General features: G+C 38.1%; 3 protein-coding genes across 4 annotated transcripts in view; all 3 read right to left on the bottom strand.

Annotated features, from left to right (window-relative positions):
• Nucleotides 1–5,864, bottom strand: part of LOC105177552 (auxin transport protein BIG) — a 19,804-nt gene extending 13,940 nt beyond the window's left edge. The window contains 5 exon segments of the mRNA XM_011100747.2: nucleotide 1; nucleotides 4–3,651; nucleotides 3,743–3,908; nucleotides 5,090–5,196; nucleotides 5,294–5,864. The exon segment at nucleotide 1 is cut by the window's left edge and continues 2,395 nt beyond it. Coding sequence (XP_011099049.1) covers nucleotide 1; nucleotides 4–3,651; nucleotides 3,743–3,908; nucleotides 5,090–5,196; nucleotides 5,294–5,567 — 4,196 coding nt within the window. The 5' untranslated portion in view covers nucleotides 5,568–5,864.
• Nucleotides 8,098–9,932, bottom strand: LOC105177551 (vegetative cell wall protein gp1-like). Its single transcript, XM_011100746.2, has 2 exons — nucleotides 9,247–9,932; nucleotides 8,098–9,162 (listed from the first exon to the last, which is right to left on the bottom strand). The coding sequence occupies exons 1-2, from the start codon at nucleotides 9,410–9,412 to the stop codon at nucleotides 8,264–8,266; spliced, it is 1,065 nt and encodes a 354-aa protein (XP_011099048.1). The 5' UTR covers nucleotides 9,413–9,932; the 3' UTR covers nucleotides 8,098–8,263.
• LOC105177550 (AUGMIN subunit 5-like) lies at nucleotides 10,771–18,044 on the bottom strand. Of its 2 annotated transcripts, XM_011100744.2 has the most exons (10): nucleotides 17,220–18,044; nucleotides 16,462–16,980; nucleotides 15,347–15,488; nucleotides 15,098–15,274; nucleotides 14,063–14,272; nucleotides 13,418–13,579; nucleotides 12,098–12,257; nucleotides 11,793–11,988; nucleotides 11,297–11,429; nucleotides 10,771–10,921 (listed from the first exon to the last, which is right to left on the bottom strand). In XM_011100744.2, exons 1-10 carry the CDS (start codon nucleotides 17,693–17,695, stop codon nucleotides 10,802–10,804), a joined length of 2,295 nt encoding a protein of 764 aa, XP_011099046.1. In that variant the 5' UTR covers nucleotides 17,696–18,044; the 3' UTR covers nucleotides 10,771–10,801. The 2 variants fall into 2 exon arrangements, with proteins under 2 accessions (XP_011099046.1, XP_011099047.1); XM_011100745.2 differs by lacking the exon at nucleotides 13,418–13,579 and having other exon boundaries at nucleotides 17,220–18,042.

The raw sequence follows: 19,271 nt of genomic DNA, 5'->3' as shown, positions 1-19,271 counted from the left end.
TAGCTTGATGTAAATGGAATTGTAGTTCTTCAGACTGGAATCCAGATGTGGGTGTCAAAAGACATGTAATGAAGTTCATGGTCGAGTCTCTCAAAGAGGCTGAAGTCCCTTTAGCACCGTCACCATTCGATGTTTCTGTTACAGATCCCAATAACCTGATCTCCAGCCACCTTGATAGGGAAACCAAATCCATAGAAACAAATTTCATCTGCAACTTCAGTTTAACTTCCGCGTAGTCACCAGATAAAAGATCTGTAAAGAAGTTGAGAACCCTCACATTAGCAGATTCAGAATGGCAGTAATCCAGAGCATCAATCAGAACCACTATATCACCCCGTTTAGAACTGTAAAAGCTTTTCATTTTTTCAGAAACATCCTCCATAGAGAGAAAAAATTTGAAAACAGCAGTTTTCAACGGATCATCCTTCAGGCTCTTTGCTATATCAACCATTTTCACCACAACAAATTCGTGCATACTTTTACCAACATTTTCTCCTTGACCGATACTCCTCAGAAATTCTTCCATGCGCTTCATAATGAATAAACTGCTATAATCAAGTCCTTCAGGGCCCATTTTCAGCTTTTGGCATATAACTTCACATTTACCCTCAAGGCTATCAAAGACCTTGTCGCACTTTATCATCAAGATCGATTCAAGAATCTCAGAGATCACCGTTTTTTCCTCCCAATTAATCCCCCTAGAGGATTTTATCTCAAGCAGTCCAGCTATGCTAATAACAATTCCTCTCATGTTGAGGATGCAGGAAGATAAAATTTCACCGGTAAGTTGAAGATGAAGGGGAAGTCCATGCAATACAACTTCCCAAAAAATTTCAGATCGTACCCCCAGGGCAAATTTTTCAAGAATTTTACCCAATTTCGATGGAAGCTCATAAAGAGAACCCAGCAAGCACGGTTTGACCCCCATCTTCGCGTAGAAGTCATCCCGTGTGCTGTTGTCCAAATCAGCATATTCAAGAAGCAACAGAGGGGATAATTTGTCAGCAGAGTGATGCCCATCTTCAAAAATTGAAGCTAAAGTTCTTTGATAGATGCTTAAGTATCTCTTTAGCAAAGATGACAATACTTCCATTAGCATTGCAACTTGATCAGAACTGAGAGAGTGAACAAGACTTTTAGTCAATGCTAAGAACTCAGCATCTCCAGCAGTGCAATCTGGCTTGTTGGAACTCACTATTGGGGGAGAATTTTTATCATTGCAACCTTGAATGCCAGTGCACAGTAAGGAGAGTACAAAAGAAAGCCAGGAACCACATCTAAGGAAATCCCAACCGAGTTCCCCAACTTTTTCCTTGGGAATAAGGGAACCATGCAATTCTTGAAGCAAGCTTAACACAAGATCCGGAATGCCAGTATACTTGTCCCTTGTGGCATGTTGACCTAAAATAGCATGAGTAACATAAAGAAAGTTCTGCATATTCATGATATCAGGAACTCTGAGGCCATTCAAGAGAAGTTGCCAATGTTCTGAAGAGAATCCCTCAATTGGAATATCCCAGCAAAGCACAAACACGTATCGTTCAAGAATCAGGTCATCCATGTTGGCAGCTTTTCTCCCATTCCAGAGTCCCAGAACCTGTGAAAAAGAGGCACATACCTCCTCCCAATTCAAACCTAAGCAATCACCTCCAGGATATTCTCTACACATGGAAGCAGGAACTGGAGTAATATCGATCAACTGATTAAGCAAAATCATGTTTGCTGGTGTGTCATCTGATCTCATCATGTCTTCTAGCATAATCACTGGCCACGATGACAGATAATTGGTAGAATTACGAATGCGTAGCTCAGCAGCCCCCCTCAATTTGGTTCTGAAGTCCAGAAGCAGCAGTGGAGGACAAGCACGTGGGTGATATATCATGTGACGAAGTACTAAAACCAATCTGGAGATCAGCAAAGCCCAGCATGACAACTGCTCGCTGTCAGAGGGAATATCAATAGTTTTAATTGATGAAAGTAATTGATTTGCCAGTACACCCTTCTCCTCATCAGATGAAGAATGAAACGCTATTAAAACAATCTCAATGTGGAACAAAGAAGGAAGAGTCTCAACGATCTCCTTAAGACTAGGACTCCTTGAGCAAACTGTTTTTGCCTTCTGATGGATAAATCTTACAAACATCTGGTAAATTTTCGTTCTCAAGCTGGAACCGGCCGAACCCACTCGACAGACGATTATATTTCCAAGCAAAGCAAGCATCTGATCATTGTACGTGTAAGCACCATTTTCAACAAGCAGTATTCTATCCACAACAGACTCTTCAAGAGAATCAGAGAGAATCTGGAGCATCACGAATTTCTGCAATAGTTCAAAGCAAAATTGATGTACATGTCCAAACCTCCTCTCTTCATTCAGTGGGAGGCTGTTATCAGAAGTTCTGTCTTCGAGATAACAACCCTGACAACTAAGTATAGAAAGCAAAATATCAATATGGTTGCCACTGATCTTTTTGCATGCATCTTGATACATCTGTGGGTGCCAATGAGGAGAAAAGATGCATGTTTTCAGAAAACTGAGTAATTCGCTGGCTGCCTGAAATGGCATATTGCTGAAGCCAGAAATAAAACTACCAGGAGCATTGGATTGTTCACATCCGTCAACAGAAACACCAGAGCGGCCACCCTCAGAAAAAAGATCACCAAAAAGAGCTTCATCCTCGTGACAAACAACTGTTTCGACTTCAGAGGTACCAGTTGATTTCGTCCCACTGGAGCATGATCGTTCCAGTATTGGCCTCAATTTAATACCCTCCAAATGAAGGAAGAAAACAAGATGCATCAGATTGTCTAGCCATTGAACTCCTGAAGGGAACATTATTCCAAATAGCTCCTCCACCTTGTGCTTTTTCAAGAGAATTACTCTCTCATTAAAGACATGACATGAAGGAGAATCAAGCTCTACACGACTGTTGGTACTCCCCATATTCAGGTCATTCAACTCAAAAACATGATGCGCCTGATTCTTGATATCTGAAATGAGTTTCAGAACAAAAATAACCACCCGAGGAAAGTAAGCCAAAGGCGGTTTATGGCTTAAAACAGATTTATTAAATCTCCAGACATCAGAATCCAAATTATGCAAGACAGAAGCCGCTGCACATGCTTGAATATTTTGAAACACATAATTATTACAGAAAGTTGCTTGCATTACTTGAAGAAATTCTTCCACCAAGTGCACAGCAAGACTTTCGTAAGTAGTCTCAACAACAGCATTGCTAACTGCAAACTCAACCCCAGTTCTAAACAAGCTATGCAATACATCAATGAAGGAAGCTGCAGCTTGCAACAATAGATTGTCAGAATCAACATATGAATTATCTTTTGTGATACTCCCCAGCAATTTGAATATTCTCAGACAAGTTGACAATCTTCTTCGCAGATTCAGACAGCCTTGCTTCTCGTCGAATGACACCGGGAGTTCCAGTAGTTCTTTGCAGAGTAAGACATGACGGGGGATGCATCTCAAGTGAACAATAGCCCAATGCCGACAGAGAGTACTCAACTTATTGACATAGCAGGCAAGTGACTTTCCAACAGTAACTGGATTCACAACATCAACTTGTACACATTCGCGAATTAAAGCCATCGAAAGGTGATCATCTGCTTCCTTTTCCTGAGAGCACATGGATCCTTCCAAGAGAAACCAAAAAACAGTAAACTAGGGAAGCTGCACGATTACGACAGGTAAAAGAGGATTTAGCAGAAAACTGTTGAGCAATACCTTGAAGCATGCACTTAACATGCTCCTGCCACTGAACAGCATCATCTTTATCAGCAACACCAGGCAACATATCCACAGGAACATTTGAAGGACAGAACTGCGAAAGATCTAACTCCTTATCCAAACCATCAAGTAGCAAGAGCTCTAATAGTTGTAGCATCATGTTCTGAAAGGCGACAGGCATTAGGTAAGAGGGACAGAAGTATCACCACACTCCACACACATACTGGGAAACATACTAATGATACATAAGGTTGTTATTTCAATATCTGTGCAAAACAACCCGGCAAAATAAATGAAGGAATACTGCGATGGCAAAGTGCATTCAGTGAGATACCATAGGTTTACTCTCTTCAAAGTAGTAGAATGCATACTTCACCAGTGAAGGTCCAATGATTTAATTGTCCACAAAAACAAAACAATGCACCAAATGAGGTTTTCCACCCCTAACGCCTTCAATCCACCGCAATGTCAATATCATTATAAAGAAAGTCCTCAAGCTCAAGTTCTTCCACAACTCTACACTTGGATTTGCATATGTTAAAATACTAATAACTATTCAAGCCTGGGATCAATATTCAAGCCATCAATTGCAAAACAAAAACAGTATAGCTTGTAAAGTAAGGGGACTTGCTCCGTTGAGTTGATGATTGCTCCAATCAATTTGGTTAAGGAGAGCACTGACCCAAATTTTTGGCAAGCCGAGGACATGATGACTTGGATATGCATACATGAATTCTACCACACATAACGCCTAGAGGGTCTATTTGGAGTTGCATCTTGTATGCTTGGAAATTGGCATCTCATTATGTGAGCATCGTACCACTCCAAAACCAGCAACTTCAACTTGAGACTCTTACGCTGCACTACATTACCTTAAAATGAACCCACATTCAATCCCAAGTATTTTATCTAATCTGTGATTAAGATACAATTTTCAAGCACTGCACACTTACGCATGGCATATATTTATTGTTACCAGTACTAGTTGCTCAATACTGAGACACAAAACATCTCCTATAATTGGCAATTGAGCTGTCAATTTTGAAAAAGCAAGCAACGCTGGTGAAACACGCTGAATACGTATATCAAATAACCAAATCCAAGCAATCAAAAATAAGATTAAAAAATAAACAAAACTAAATTAAGTAAGAAATAGAAAACAAATTTTGTCTGGAAACAGCACTCATAATAAAGTGCGTAAACAAGATATAAGATTCACATAATTATAAGTCATATATGTGTTAAACTAAGAAGAATACAATCGGAAATATGCATTCAACTAAGAGTTAAACAACATGCAAAAGCTAAAAGGAAATCTGTCTCCTCATGCAAGTAATCACAAACCTGAAGACTTGAATCGTCACTTTTCCCAACAAATTTCTCCATATAACACAGTGCAAACTCAACTGACTGCTGGACAACTGCTACAGCCACAGGCTGAACTTGCTCAACTGTCACATCACAGTACACTCAATATAAGTCATTGGATCGACATGAACTCAGAGAATAAACAATCATTACCACAAACAACCGAAGCAAATAGCATACTCGGTAAGGATCGGATGGCTTTAACAACAGCAATCGACACACAAGCCAAGGCATGAACCCGAGCTTGGTCCCAGACCTCCAACCCTAACTTACTCCCAGCTTTGCCATCATCACCGCCATTATCACAATCCACCGGTTTGACGGATTGTCTGAGGATTGAGTAGAGCTTCTGAAACCCTAGCCTGAGCACAGCCGCCGACGCATCGGAGCGGAGCTTTTGAGAGAAATCATCAGACGTCAGAGCCGATACGAGAGCGGCGATCTCCTCCGCCATTACACTCCGGTGAGCGTAAAAAAATGCGGGATCAGCAAAAGTTCATTAGATAATTGATCGGAGAGCAGAAAGAGCTCTCGCGATTGAGATTGAGAATTCCGGAAAGGACAAGTAACGAGTGAAAGAAAGAAGAGGAATTTCCGTCGAAAGGGTTTTAGTGTGGGGTGGGCAAAATAATTAATATACAAACAATACTACGATGGGGAATTTACGTTGGAGGTGATTGATTTAGATTTACCATTAGCTTAATCTCCAAGCTATTTATGTTTTTACTTCTTTCCTCTCTTTTGGTAGTAACAGTAATGGCCACCACCGATCCACCCAATTTGAATTTCCAAGTTGTTCGAAATGTTCCTATTTATTATTGGAACCGACTTCCCATTTTTTTTTTCTTTTGTCTTTTTTTTTTTAAATCTATATATTTTTCATTTTTCTTCTGTCTTGTTTCCTTAGACGCCACAAACTAGTTGGTTTCTTATTTGTCCAAAATACTTAAATAATCTAAAACTAACTCTATGATTAGAATATACAGATAATTATACTTTCTTCTCTGAGGTTTTTTGTGACCACGTATAAACCTGTTATGGTTTGAGAATTTACATTTAGCATTCCTGATGTTTGTCTCCGATTAATAAATAATTTAAGAAATTTACATGTAATTACACCAAATTTTAAAAGAAATGAGTACAATTATCCCTAGAAAATAATTAAATAACTTGACTTGGAGAAATTCTACCAAACACATATGTAAAAATTTTTGGATTTTAGCATTAATTGTATTTTGATCGAATGATTTGAAGTTATAGATTTTAAATTCTCAACAATAATTATATTGAATTTATTTGAATAATTTTAAATTTACAAAATTTTAAAATTTTTAATTTTAGTTTTAAATTATATTTAATTGAATATTAATAAATTATTTTTTAAAAAATCAAGTCATTTGAAATATTTATTCAGATTTCTCATGAATTTAATATTGATAGATGGTAACCCTAAATTAAGGGGATTCTTTTATACTTTTGGCATTAATTAATTCCATGATTGGTTATAGTTTCTTTTTTGTGAATATCATGATTGGTAATTATTGAATTTCATCAAGTTACCGAGTTCAAATTAGTAATTAATAAGACAAATGGGCTTCTCTTGCCGGCCCAAGCTTTGTTGGACCAGAATGCAGCAAAACTATCCTACGTTAGGGTCCAGTGAGTTTTGATAGAGCGAAGAACCAGTATAGTAAAATCTCTATAAATTAATAATTTTGGGACTATGAAATTTTATTAATTTAGAGAGATATTAATTTATCGATAAATAAATATTTTATTAATTAAAAGAGAGACTTTTTAAATTCAGCAAATTTAGTACATATGTACTGAAAATAAATGAATTCATATATGTTTCATTAATTATATTCATGCATTAATCAATTTTTTGTAACTAATTAAATATATTCTTATATAATATCAATTCATTTTATACAATTAACTATTATATTCATAGACGCATGTATCAATTTATTGGAATTATTAAACATACATGTTTACATTAATTCGTTGCACTTAAATAACTATTATAGCCAATTAAATATATTCATGTTATGATGAATAAAATATATACTATATAAATCTCAATATGAAAATAAAATAATTTCTAAAAGGCAAAATCATCCATGAATGATCCAATGCGTAAAGCATTACAGACTTCATAATTGAGCAAATTACCATAATACTTATAATTATAATATTTATGAATTATTAATTTAGAGTTTTAATGGGACCTAATATTTATAAAGGAATTTTTTGAAAAATTATTATCTTATTATCTTATCGAATTTGATGATTTTTTTACAAAGGCCCAAGTTGGGACCAGAAGATTTTATTATTTTAGAGAGTTTATTAATTTATAAAGTATTAATTTATAAAGGTTTTACTGTATTATGTTTGACATGATATCATCAAGTTAAAGTTCTTACTCTCTCGGAAAATATCACGATATTCAGCGCTCTTTCCCCATTGAGAATGGGAAAATTCTGTATTAATATCTTTGTCATGTGATTTGTATCTAATTTAGAGAAAATGACGAATGGCATGATAACATTTGTTATGTGATTGATTTAATTCCACCCTACTTAATTTGGATAAATTTTTTAGTGATAAATGAATACTTAAAATGGGAGGTACAGAAAATTGAATTAGATATTTGATGCATTCTTTTGTATATGGTAAGTGGCAAATATGTAAGACAACTTTCATGACTGGGAGAGAGTCTTTGTTCCTATAACTATGAGTCATATACTCTCTCTTCATTCCTTCATTTCATGTCAAATATTTGAAAGAAGAAAAGAAACATGAAGACATCATCTCTGTATCAATCACAAGAGAAGTTGGTCGAAAAGCAGTAAATCTCTCTCTCTCTCTCTCTCTATTTATCTATATATATATATACAGTGAAAAGTAGTTGAGAAATTGTATGCAAACAAGAGAGTGTATTATGTTATATGGCAGTATTTTTTGAGTTTGTACAAGGTGTATTTAATCGGAAAAGCAAAAGATCTGATTCATTCGTGGTAGAGAAGAGATACTCAGCAGAACCAAATATTACACTGTGCAAACTGATTAGAGGATGTGAAAGCCAAAGGTAAAAGTAAATAAGTTCATTGCAAACTAGCGTAATTTTACATGGAAAGCAGCTAAAGATCAGGGGGAGCTTGTTTTTGGTTGAGCAGAAACATCAGCAGGCGGCTCTCCTGGAAAGCCAGGTGTTGGCTCGATGGGAAACGGAGGGAGAGGCACAGGAGAAGTCGGCGGAGCTGGTGATGGTGGAGATGGATCCAAACCAGGAACTGGCGGCAAGTTGAAGGCCGGCGGTGAAGGGAGAACTGGAGGGAAAACTGAAGGTGGGGAAGGGAGTACAGGAGGAATAGTGAAAGGCGGTGGCAGAAAAGGGAGTGGAGGAAGTAAAGATGATGGTGGCTGTAAAGGGTTGGGAGGAAATATACTGGGTGGATTGAATGGATTTGGTGGCAACAGGAATGTCGTTGGCTGATTTACCTTCTTGTCCAATAGTTGTGATGCTTTTGCAGCATTTTCCTTCTTAGGCACTGGCGGTAACAATGGAATTCCAGGGAGTGGTGGCAGCAGTGGAAGCTGTGGCAGTGGTGGGAGGGGGAGGCCTAATGCTGGAGGAGCAGATGGTGGATCTCGAAGCGGTGGGGGAAATGCGGGATCATCAGGATTATCGATAGGAGATAGTTTCTGAGGAGAACTCAGTTTCTTGAAATTTTCTGTACTTGGTTTCTGATCACAAATTAGAGGCTGCTTCAAGGGCTTAAATGTGAAAAAACCAGCTGAGAAAATGTGTGTCCCTCTCTTTCTTGATTTGAGGTTTAACGAAGATGAAGTTGCCGTTGCAGCAACAGCACAAAACGGCTCGTTGCTGCTGAGTAACCTGACAGAACAGCCCCTAATCTTCCTGGCGTGTTTGCTCACAGAGAAAGGGAGATGGATTCTGAATTCTCCATTCTTGTTCGTTTTCACTTCCTGCCGAAAACTCGGCCTTGAACTTGTGTCATTGCATTCCAATGCAACAGATGCACCTGAGGGACAAGAAATCTGGGATGACATTTGATTCATACTAATGAAGTTGAAATGTTAAATTAATTCAGATGAATGTTAAGAACCTGAAATGAAATGACTGGCCTTGGGGAAATCCTGGTGGAAGCATGTGTCACAGTACACAGTGCCAACAACAACTGCAGATGGAAGTTTCTTCTGATGCTTGGCTTCTGACAAGTAGTTACTACTAAATGTGAAACAGATGAAGATTAGTGTCAAAAACCAAGACATTCTAAGGAACTGCAATTAATGACTGAAAACTGTTGAAGATGAAGCAGAAGGACTGGCCCTTTTATAGAACTGTACAGAAGTAATTCACATGCATGCAGTTTGTATTTTTCTAACAGTCTTGTATTTATGTCATTGAATGTTAGTAGAGTATTCTGGACTGCCTACACTTTTTATACTGTAAAAGAAGACAAGGCCCTTAATGTCATTCATGCAGAAACAAGTAAGCTGCAAACTAGCAACAGTTATTTCCTACAGGCAAAAAGGAAAAAATGAAAACGAAAACTTATCCTCGTTTGGTTGGCTGGTTTTAGTTGATCTGATTTTCTTGGTTAGTTTTCTTGCTGGCTGGAGGGATAGTTGGGGTCCCAGTTGGTTCACGAGACTCTTATAGCTGCCACATAATTCATGAGTTTGTGACCGAGTCCCAAACCGCATTGCCGTAACCAAATTAGAGCAAGCGCTGTTTGCATGCCTTTGCCATCAAATTCTCGCCTGTGGACTCTGAGCAACCACATGGTTTATGCGGTGAAGTCTAGCTACAACATAGTCATTGTGTTACTCCTATAATAATTTGTCAGTTTCATGAGTTGAAGATGGTTGATACTGATAGTTTTGTCTCTCTTGCTTCACGGGTTTGAAAAAAGAATTAATTTCATCTGGCATCTTCGTGGGATTGTGTTTTTTTCTTAAATAAATAAAAGGAAAAAAAAAAGGGAAATACCCATAATGTTATACTGTTCAGTTGGAGTACGCATTTGATAAAATTAGAGCAGTGTTAATAGTATTATCTCCATTTCTTTATATATTACTCTGATAATTCTGAACTAGTAATGAAAATCATGATTACTTACATAAACAAGCAGGGTTTAAGTAAAGAGAGACGGTCATCAAATCAACTTACAAACTGAACATAATGTAAACAGAACACAATCAATTCTTGTTAATGTTGTTAGAAAATTGTCACTGTTGCATCACAATAGCAAACTATTTACACAAAAGAATAGGATAGTTAAATATAAGTCTAAAATCAGAACACACTGACTTGTAGTTTGTGCAATCAAGCCATAAAGAAGTTGAAAAGTAAAATACAGAGAGAGCCCTTCCCGATATAGAGGGAAGAAGGCCTAATACAGAAAATAGGTATTGAATGACTTTCACAGCCGAGACTTCCATCAACACTGCTGCAAGCACAATCCAATTGACCGTGTTCAGTATTAGAAAGTCTCAAAACTGAGATTTCAGATCGAAATGCCTAATAATACGAAGTGCTGCACCCAAGAATAAGATAGCCGTTTGGCTGGGTCTAAATGAGAGTGGAGAACAATCAGGGCAAAAGAAAAGGCTTCCAGAAACTTATTTTTATATCCAATGGGACAATCTCAGTGGTAGTTACTTATCATAAAATGCCAGGAGCTGTTTCACGTGATTTTGCCACGTAGCAACATTTTCTCCATCCACAGCAACCCAATCAACCACATTTGATGCTGGTTGTTCCCACCATTCATCAAGCTACAGAAAAATGGCAAGCAAAACAGTGTCAGATGTTCAAGGTATGACACCATCCTGGCTCGATTATTACCCTTAATGTCAATCCTCAATTTCCAGAACATCCTTAGTAAGTACTTCCTTGATATCATTTTATATGTTACAATAAGAATTATATCATAAAATCCTGCTTCAGTATTGAGTACAGGATTGTAATAACGCATCTACTCATGATTCCACACACTTGAATTTACCCCAAAATCTGAAAATGGTGTGCTGGATGATACTTTCAGCAATGCAGTAAATTCAGAAGTTTAAAGCACTAGTGTAAAACCTTTAAGTGATAAAATACTGGTACCTGGAGCAATTAATATATTTGGAGTAGTGCAGAGTACTCACCAAGCCTCTAACATATTTGCAGTCTTCTAGACATTTATGGGCATTTAAAACTGCACTGCTCAACTCAGGTAACCACTTCTCGGCAACAGTTTTCTCTTGTTCAGCTGCCACATTTAAGCAATAATTTGTCGTCCTGCAAGAGAAATTGTATGAAATCAATAACCCCGCCTTTCTCCAAAAATGAAAGACAAAATGAGAGGATTGTTGTTTTTCATTCTTGAGCATCTTACAAGAAAACATAAATCAACGTGTTTCTTGGTAAATGAGAAAAAGCAATTAGCATGGAAAGGGAAAACTTATGTTAGAAGCAAATAAGGACAGAATTTGGCTCCAACCATTAGGCTTAACTTTATAAGACCCTAATTTGTATCTCAGATAGATGTTCATAACATGAGTATTTATCAATAGTTGATATAAAGGATTTGCAAAGGATATCCCAAACCTCAAAGTTCTCAGGAAGTTTAAGAAAGAAGACAACAAGAAGAATTAGCTGTACCTATCATATTCTTGCAATGCACGATGAGCGTGCTTTAACAAAGCATGACCACTCTCAACAAGATCATTTCGTACATGAACCAAGTTAATTGCCTTTGCCAAGTCTTCCAATACACAAGCCTCAGAACCACGGAGCTCTAAACAGAAGTCCATGGACTCCAGCACTGATGATAAACCAGCATCAGAACCATCCAAACCTAAATGGGTCATGATGAAGTCAGGTCCATATATTGGTGAAAGTTAGTCTTGTATTCAAGAAAGGATTCCATCCTAAGCAAACATCTCGAAAGGTTGATAAATGCTTACCAGCAGGATACTGTAGGGCAGTCGAAATGCGACATACAGAAGGAACTGCAGAGGGATCCCTGGCACCAGCTCTAGCTGTTAGCACTGCTGCATTCCTCTCAGCAGCAGCAACTGCCTCAGGTCCCGTAGAACCATTCGCGCCCATAGACTCCAAGAGCCCCTGAACAGAGCGCAGAGAGAACATAAGGAAACTGGAAAGTGCAAACAGCCAGCAGTATATGATCAAATTCCAGCTCTATTCCCAGTAGTTTCTTGTTGTCCTTTTAGGTTTCAATAAATATATTTTTAACCAGAAGAGGTTAACTTGAAATAGCTTCTCGGCTTCAGACAGGTATGTAAACCGAGTCAAAGTGAATGCTGCTCCCAAGACCAAGAGTATTATTATGCCAAAGAATATCGGTTGTGAAAAGGATCATGGGACCAATAAGTATCAGCTTAACAAATAAATTTAATAACATAGGAATAAAAGAAGCATAAATTTGAATAATTTTCCCAGATCACGTGGCGGAATATAATGGAAACAACGTAACCTTGGAAGATTGTTTGTATAGGTCCCAACCATTTTGGAATCAAGACCTAAGTCTAGGGTTATTGATAAAGTATGTTGACCATGTATTTACCGCAGGTATGACAAAGATGCCACACAGCGTAACTCAACAACTTTGATCTCAGTATGGTAAACATTTAATTTCACAAAATTAACACAAGACAAGCTGTAACATATCTAAATGTCCAATCCCAGGCATGACGTGCATTCCAATCCCAATTGCATGTCCTGATATACAGTACAAGTTACACATAGAAGAAAAGAATTCATAAATAGTATGAAATTTTGGCTGGAAGGTCCACACTCCTTTGATGGAAATTTAAATAGGACCAAACTTTGTTCGCCAGGCATGATATCTTGAATTTATCCATCCTAATTCCATTCTTCAAACAGGAACAAAAATCATAATAACCAGAAAAAAGTTTGCTCTGCAATTTCTGCATTTTGTTTGCTGAAAATTGACTTAAAAGAAAATTTTGCTATCAGGCCTGCACGTCTGATTAAACTAGTAGAAAGGGGAAACAACAAGATCTAAAAACCAAAGCCACTGTTTGCAGTTAAAATAGACATTGCAAGCACTAAAAGTTCAAACCAATAGAAAAGAAAAACTAAAGTCTGTGAAGAATGGAAGAGGTGTCTGAGTAGAATAATGTGTGGTATCAGCAAGTTCCACCCTAACAGTAAACTGGTGAATCTCAAGTTTACAAGAGACCACCTAGGATAAGTGGAAACCAATACTGAAGGAATTATGTTTCTGTTGTACAGGCACAAACCTGAGGAGTTGATGGAAGCATGTAAAGGCTATTATCAGGAGTGCTATAAAAGGTTGAAACTTCATTGTCAATGAGATCTTTTGCATTATTCGATAAGTCCAGCACCACATTACATGCCGGAATTATAGTGCTTGATGCATACTCCCTCGCAGCTAATGGCAGCTGACTCCAGAAAGAAGCAGCATCCAACAAATAATAAATTGTTATACAGTGTGGAGAAGAATATGAGTTTGTTTTTCTTCTAACTTCATATGTAAACTAATTAAAACATGCTGTAAACCTTGGATCCATCATTTCTAAAAAAAGAAATTATTGGATATAAGTTTTTTTCTCATCCCTTCAAATGTTTCTCTCTTGTTCTTTCAGGACAAATTCTTATTACATTTTATAAAAAATGCATTTTTCCGCATATAAACAGGTTCCTGGTTTTGCATATTATACTTTCAGGAGCATTTCTGCATCTAATTGTATTATATATGGTAATATTCAGGTCCCAATACCCCCTTAAAATTTAATGGTTGAATTCAGGTAGCCATAGTAAGGTATAGTATATTCACTCCTATTATGCTTAGCTAGGGGTAGGGACTGAACTCTTGTGCTTGCTGTGCACATGCTATGTGTGGGGTAAAGAGATAGAGATCCTACCATGTTTGCCTTGAGTAGTGCATTGTAGACAGATTCCAACTCAGATCGGCGAGCATCAAACACTTCAATCTTCTTCCACTTCTTTCTTAAAGAATTTTCTGCTTCCTTCCTCTCAGCACATTCTTTATCCAAGCGATGTACTTCCGACATCAATGTATTCAAGCTAGCCCGTAATCCAGCAGCCTCTCGTTCCTTGGCCCAAACCTCTAACTACAAAGGATAAGAAAAAGTCATGCTAAAGACAGACACTTGATCTCCAAACAGATAATTTTCTTCTGTTCTAGGTTACGCAGTTTATAATTAGCATGCAAATAACCTAAACAATTGGAAGAATATGCATATATGAATACAGATTAAACTAAAATTAAGCTAGTGGAAAGAATATTTCCCTTAGTAACAGACTATGTCCATAATCTAACCAAACCCAGAATCTCTCACCAATCCCGATACACCCACCACTAGATAAACGAAGAAAGAAATATGACATGTAGGCAGAATCAACATAATCAAGCTGCTTTGATACCTAACATTAAGTAGGTTGCTTCCCACTATCCAGACTTGCTAATGGTGTTCATTATTATCACAGTCACCATCAAGAAGAATGCCACTTTTACTTGCTTTTCTCTTTCTATAACAATGCCACGTCTCTACTAGATAACTTATCCTTAGGCCACGTTCAATATTATCTACTAACACCAAATGATGAACCTCAAACCACAGTAATGCCAACTGATCTTCCCGAAATATCAATTTTACTTAAGGCCTTAAACTAGCAATTATAGACGGATCACTTCATATTTTCCAAAAGTATGTCGAGGCAGTGCACTTTCAAACAGATGGAATTGCTAATGAGGAAAAAGGTCAGTCAACAATGATAATGATCCTTAGCACAAATAATTAAATATGGCATGCCCCAACCAATAAAATAAGAAAATTTGATTAAATCATCTTGTACAAAACCATCAAAACAAAAGTTTGGTTTGTGATTTTTAGGTTATAATGTGGTGTAAACTCACTATACATAGATAATAGTACCTCAAGTTGCATGAGGCTGCTCATATTCTGTGAAGCTCCTAAAGTGACATGTGAAAGCGAGGAAACTGAATCACCACTTCCATGGAGATGTTTCAAAAGCAGCTGGCTCATGTTTCGAGCTTTTGTGGCCTTGTTGAGTGCATCTTCAGTGGCCAAAAATTGTTGCACATGCGCTCTCTGTAGGAAATAGATTATACACCCAAAAGGTACTTAACAAGAAGAAAAATAATACACCCAAAGATGGAATACCTGTCTCTCCAGAAGTTGATACTCAGTCCCTCTTGCAGGAGTATCACCCCCTGGCTTCCCATAACCACAAAGATGATATTGCAATGGTGAGCTAACGTCAGGAGAAGAAGCCTCGATTACAGTGTTATTCTCATACTTGTACCTTCATGATTGAATAAAGGAAAATGAAAAAAATAAATAAATAAATTGGTACAGCAACAATGAGAGATGCATGGAAATCAAATCTGCACATGAAGCAATTCCACTTTTTGCATTTCATATAGCTGTCAAATCTTACTTTTATGTTTCCCTGCCAAATTGAATTAGATTTTTTCATACCTATATAGAAGCAAAAGCTTACTTTGCTCCACTGGCACCAAAGCAAGGGAATGGACCTGAAAGCAGTTTCACGTTTTGAACGCTCATTGAAATAATAAAAGGAATAAAACCACCACAGAAAGTTTGCTTAGCTTGTAATAAAGCAGACCTAGTTTCGCTGATGAAAACAAGAGAAAAAGTTCTGGGCAATTAGTCTAAGCCAGGCTAAAATCCATATTCCATTTGAATTGGCGAGTTCTTTTGTAGTAAAATCATCTAGTTATACGAGATATATTAGCACGCATTAAGGCAATGTTGCATACAGCAAACAGGAAAACAGTCAAGAAAATGCCAAAAAGGGACGTATGATTTTGGAGAATAAGAAATGATAATTAAGATCCCTAGAATCAACAGTTACTTATCAAGTTTCTCAAAGAGTTTTTGGTTTGGGAACACAACAAATAGTTGGCATTAAATGTATCTCTAGTGCTCCACGTAGCCCATAACCTTTAATTTTTTATAATAACAGCATTGCTTCTGTTAAAACACAACAGCAGCAGCTAACTAGAGAATTGACAAGTGTGGTGCTATATTAAAGTAATATGAAGAGCTGACAATTCTTTTTGCAAGTAAAATTGATCATCAAGGAGAACAATTCTTTTTGCAAGTAATGTATAGATGCAAAACTACAGACATAGTGGTATCATGAAGAGTAAGCTTTGTATCAAGCTGATTTCTGATTTTGTAGCTATAAATAGAGGAATTAAGATAATATAGCATAAAAACACAATGCCAAAGACTAGTTTCCATGAAAGAACCTTAATGCTTCTGCATCAGCTTTAATATCTATCTTCTCTATTTCCCTAGTGATCAGAGTTTGCAACCTTTGGGTGTACGAAATGATTGCTTGCAATATCTGATGGGGACTTTTTAGACAATCTGCTACCACATCTTTAAACTCAGTAGGTATATCACTGTCGGAATCAATCCCTAATTTTGAATCTTCCAGTTGTGGATTCCCGTGGATCCCATTTCCTTCATAAGCAGGGAAAGTGTTACGAATTTTTTCAGACATCTGCAGTGCAAGAGATTCACACACTTTCCGAACATTTCTTTCCTTTGTTGTCTCAATAAGAATGACATCTTCTGCAGATTTACCACCGTCCTTATTATTTGCATGGAAACTGGTCACCATTTCAATTGAGGAATTAATACTAGATCTTTGAGCATCCTTAGCTTGGTTTACATAGCACTGGAGGCGTTTATGGTACTCAGCAAATATTTTTGCTGCTTCATCACACTGTTGATCATAAGTCTCCAACATCACATGCTTATGCCTGCAAATAGAGAATTAGAAAAGCCCTTCGTTATAGAAAACCTCTCACACGGTTTCTTAAGCAAAATATCCACATTCCCAGTCAAAAACCCCCAAATGCGCAGTTAGAAAACATGTCCAGTTTATATATCAGAATCATCAGATTGCTTCCATAACAATCACAAAACAAACAAGGAAATACTCAAATCATGAAGTCTTACTACACTGCCAAAAGGTAAAATCCCAGAAGAATTAATCAACCTGTAATTTGACCGCTCATCAAGCATGCGCTTGCGTTCAGCCTCCTCCCTCGACACCTCAATCATCCTAGCTTTCAACTCCTTCCGCTGCCGCCTCACAATCTGCCTCAACCTTTCCACTTCCTTCTCAGCCAACTCCCTCTCCTGCAATGCCATCTCCCTACTACTACTACTGCAACTTTCCTCCTTCCCCATCCCCGATTTCTCCTTTCTCCTCCCTTTACCACCATCATCAGCGCCATGAACGAGAATATTCCTCCTAATATTCTCCACCGTCTTATCCGGCTTCACCCTCTTTAACAAGAAACTCCAGACGGGGATCATGTTCCCGCGGCAAATTTTGCGCAGTGACTCAGCGGTGGGCACCGAGATCTTCGTAGAAGAAGCGTACGGGCCGAGAGGCCTGTACCCCATTTCCTTCTGAAGCCATTCCAGAATTGCCTCGGACTGTGCCGCAAAGCCCGATGAGCTTTGCATTGTAGAAGTAAAAATTCCCTAAGCTCTGGAACACGAGTAGAACACTCGATCTTAATCGAATTGAATTTCGGAACCCTAATTTAGTGAATATAAGATGAAAACCCAGCTTCCGCCGTAGGTGAATGGAACAGTGGAAAACTGAACAATGAACGGATCTAATATGCCGGCGAAGACAAGCTCAAGAACAAATCGTACATAATTACGACGGAATCAGTATCTTGCTCGTATGTTTGTACATCAAACGCCCAGACAATATAACAAGAATCCTGAGTAGGAAATAGAGAGAAGAGTAGAGCGAGATAGTTTGAAAGAGAGTGAGTGAGAGGTCCCGCCCGATGACTATCACATTGCTTGGATTCATTTTCGGGTTGTTTTGTAGAAAAACAAAGAAAATAAATATATGTTATAGATAGTATATATACGTTTGGATTTATTTTTTGAAATAATTTAAATAAATATTATAAATTTAATATTATCATTTGAAAAGCAAAAATTACTATTAATTGTTAAATCACAGTCAAATAATATATTTTTTTATATATTTATGTATATATGTGTGTATATATTTGCCAAGAGAAAGAGAGAGCTTCATGAGAGAGAGCTTCATGAATGAGAGAGAAGAGAGAGAGAGAGAAGAGAGAGAGACGCTTGACGAGAGAGAGAGATTGATGAGAGGGAGAGAGATAGAGAGAGAGAGAGACAGAGAGAACGAGACAGAGAGAGAACTTGATGAGAAAGAGAGAGAGCTTGATGAGAGAGACAAAGAGAGGGAGCTTGATGAGAGAAAGAGAGAGAGAGAGCTTGATAAGAGAGAGAGCTTGATGTGAGAGAGAAAGATAGAGCGAGAGAGACAGAGAGATAGAGATAGAGATAGAGAGCTTGATGAGAGAGAGAGAGAGAGCGAGAGAGAGCGAGGTTGATGAGAGAGAGAGAGAGCTTGATGAGAGAGAGAGAGAGAGAGAGGTTGATGAGAGAGAGAGAGAGCGCTTGACGAGAGAGAGAGAGAGAGCGAGAAAGTTTGATGAGAGAGACAGAGAGAGAGAGAGAGAAAGAGAGAGAGAGCTTGATGAGAGAGAGAGAGAGAGAGAGAGCTTGATGAGAGAGAGAGCGAGAGAGAGAGAGAGGTTGATGTGTGGGGTGTGTGTGTGCAGTGTGTTCGGGTGTGTGTGTGTGTGTGCGTGTGAGGTGTATATGTGTGTTTGTGTGTATGGGGTGTGCATGTGTGTGCATGTGTGTGTGTGTGTGTGTGAGAGAGAGAGAGAGAGAGAGAGAGGGAGAGAGAGAGAGAGAGAGAGAGGGAGAAGAAGAGGGGGGGGGGGCAGAGAGAGGTTGATGTGTGGGGTGTGTGTGTGCAATGTGTGTGGGTGTGTGTGTGTATGTGTGTTTGTGTGTGTGGGTGTGTGTGTGTATGTGTGTTTGTGTGTGTGGGTGTGTGTGTGTATGTGTGTTTGTGTGTGTGGGTGTGTGTGTGTATGTGTGTTTGTGTCTGTGGGGTGTGTATGTTTGTGTGTGTGTGTGTGTGTGTGTGTGTGTGTGTGAGAGAGAGAGAGAGAGAGAGAGAGAGAGAGAAAGAGAG

The sequence above is a fragment of the Sesamum indicum genome, linkage group LG15 (genome assembly GCF_000512975.1).
Source record: "Sesamum indicum cultivar Zhongzhi No. 13 linkage group LG15, S_indicum_v1.0, whole genome shotgun sequence".
Classification (NCBI taxonomy): Eukaryota; Viridiplantae; Streptophyta; class Magnoliopsida; order Lamiales; family Pedaliaceae; genus Sesamum; species Sesamum indicum.
Note: the sequence above shows the minus strand (reverse complement) of the source record. Positions and strands in the feature narration are given on the sequence as shown.

What these genes read in the sequence shown, in the direction of transcription:
- LOC105177551 (XM_011100746.2), bottom strand. Translation starts at nt 9,412, where the DNA reads ATGTCTTGGTTTTTGACACTAATCTTCATCTGTTTCACATTTAGTAGT. An exon ending in GGCCAGTCATTTCATTTCAG is followed by an intron (nt 9,163 to 9,246) that starts GTTCTTAACATT and finishes CTTGTCCCTCAG; the next exon opens with GTGCATCTGTTGCATTGGAA.
- LOC105177550 (XM_011100744.2), bottom strand. Translation starts at nt 17,695, where the DNA reads ATGCAAAGCTCATCGGGCTTTGCGGCACAGTCCGAGGCAATTCTGGAA. An exon ending in GCTGATGCAGAAGCATTAAG is followed by an intron (nt 15,489 to 16,461) that starts GTTCTTTCATGG and finishes TCAATCATGAAG; the next exon opens with GTACAAGTATGAGAATAACA. An exon ending in CACTACTCAAGGCAAACATG is followed by an intron (nt 13,580 to 14,062) that starts GTAGGATCTCTA and finishes TTCTGGAGTCAG; the next exon opens with CTGCCATTAGCTGCGAGGGA.